Source organism: Antrostomus carolinensis, unplaced genomic scaffold (assembly GCF_000700745.2).
Source record: "Antrostomus carolinensis isolate BGI_N321 unplaced genomic scaffold, ASM70074v2 scaffold44310, whole genome shotgun sequence".
Taxonomy (NCBI): Eukaryota; Metazoa; Chordata; class Aves; order Caprimulgiformes; family Caprimulgidae; genus Antrostomus; species Antrostomus carolinensis.
In genome coordinates this window covers 19285-21393 of record NW_010288517.1, presented here as the reverse complement: position 1 = coordinate 21393, position 2109 = coordinate 19285, and the positions used below count along the sequence as shown (strand labels likewise).

General features: G+C 54.9%; 1 protein-coding gene across 1 annotated transcript in view; it reads right to left on the bottom strand.

Annotated features, from left to right (window-relative positions):
* Window positions 1-241: 241 nt before the first annotated feature.
* Window positions 242-2109, bottom strand: part of LOC104524159 (receptor-type tyrosine-protein phosphatase V-like) — a gene marked incomplete at both ends in the record, with an annotated part of 21079 nt that continues 19211 nt past the window's right edge. Inside the window, 3 exon segments of the mRNA XM_029084716.1 lie at window positions 242-318; window positions 1045-1135; window positions 1639-1726. Of these exon segments, the coding sequence (XP_028940549.1) occupies window positions 242-318; window positions 1045-1135; window positions 1639-1726 (256 nt within the window).

Here is a 2109-nt window from a genome sequence, read left to right as displayed (position 1 = left end):
AGAAGAGAAGAGAAGAGAAGAGAAGCACTGAGGGAGGCAAGTGAGGACAACCCACATTGGGCAGGTGGGGGAAGACACACCCTCAGTCCCCACAGATCCTTTTGTCCACACAGCAGTGACCAGTGGAGCAGTGCAGGAACCAGGTGCAGGGAGCAGGGGCGTGGTGAGGAAGGGGGAGCATCACCTGCTGCCTGTGGGACCAAGGCACAGGGTGGCCATTGCTGCTTGGGGTACGACTCACCGGGACACGCCACACCTGCAGGAGACCTGAGAAAGGGCCCTGTTCCAGCAGGGAAAACTTCACTCTGGAGCGATCATCTGCAAAATATGTGGGACATGGAGGGATCCAGGGCAGGCCTGTGCTCACACAGCTCCTGCAGACCAACTGCCAGACTCTGCTCAGCCACAGAAATCCAGCCCCTCATCCACCATTTCTCTGCAAAGGTGCTCTCCTCTGTAGTGCTCTCCTCCAGCCCATGGATGTTGTTCCCCAAAAGACAGGTCTCTATCCCAACCTCCTGCTCACAGCAGATAGGTGTAGTGCAGGTTGTTCAGTGTCTTAGCCAATAGACATCTGCATTATCTCCAAGGATGGAGACCCTGCAGATGCCCTGGGCCCCTGTTCCAGTGTTTGATCATCTTAATGGGAATTCATTTTTCCTTATAGGAAATAAAAGGTAGGTAATCCAACTCAGGAATCCAATTTTTCCTGAGCTGGATTACCCTTCCAAATCATCTGCATTGCCTCTTGTCCTCCCATGGTGCACCTCTGAGAAGGCTCTACATTTTCTCTGTGCCCACCCAGCAGGTAGTTGAAGATAGAAATAAGATTTGCCTTTTGCTTTCTCTCCTCCAGGGTGAACAAACCCATCTATTTCAGTCCCATACATCATGTGCTCCACCCTGAAACACCTTGGTAGCCTTCTGGTGGACTCACTGCAGTGTGTCAAAATATTTTCTGGCACTGTGAAGCACCAGCCCTTGTCCAGCCTGGCTCCATGCAGGTACAGGAAGGAAGAGGATGCAAGGTGTCACAGCACTTACATGGGAGGATGCCGGAAGAGGGTCGTGTCTGCTGGTGGCCTGAAGATGGTGTTGCAGAGCTGGCTTCTTCCTTGACAACCTCTAGGAGGGTCTGCCAGAGTGAAAGAGGGTGGAGGAAGCAGTGAGTGGGGGAAAGTCAGGAAGAGCAGGAGGAATTGGGGACTCCTGAGGACACCTGGCCTCAGCAGAGGGGTGGTTATAGCTGCACATGCAGAAGCCTGAGCCAAGGAGTTATGTGACCATCTCTGGGGGTAGGCTGCCAGGTCTGCTCCATGCTGTCAGGAGATGGCTACATCTCTCTGTAGGAGAATGGTGTTCAGGTACCCTGCAAGGGGTCTGGGAAGGAGTGGGTCATGGAGAGACCCTGATCAGTGCAGGATGCATGAGGGAGCTATGAGCCTGGGGATGCAAATCCATGGAGAGGGGGCACTGCCAGGACAGCCAGGCACATGGAAAGTGGGGCATGAGACCCATTCAGGAGGCACTTACTGGGTTCTCCCAGCCTGACCAGATGCAATTGCCCCACAGGTCCCCCCAGTGCATATGGCCATTGCAGCACTCCCGGCACCCTGCTGAGGACAGCTCTGCTCTCACCTCGTACTCCCTCAGGAAGCCCACATGGGACTTGGCTGCCTTCTGGGCGTAGTGTTGAGCAAAGCTTTTGAGTGGGATGGGGCAGGACCTGGGGAGAGAAACTGGGGGTAAGGGTGAAGTTGAGCAAACTCAGCAGCATCGAGGCTGTGTCTGCAGTAGGTGGACAGGGCTGTGAGCAGACCTTCACCTCTGAAATGCCCCCAAGGTCCCCATCCCATCTCTGGCCTGTGCCAACCTGCTCTCCCCTAGACAGAGGCAGTCTTCAGGTGTGGCACAGCCCGGGGCCCATTCCCAAGACACAGTAAGGACAAGGGCATCCTGTTCTGCATGAGGAGACAATATGACCATAAAGATACATATGTGACCTCCAGATGTAGCCCCAGAGACAACAAGGTAGGTGGGCAAAGCCACGCCCAGCCTGACCCTGCTCCCTCCTCTTGGTCTCCGTGAGAAGGGACATCCCAAGGCCAT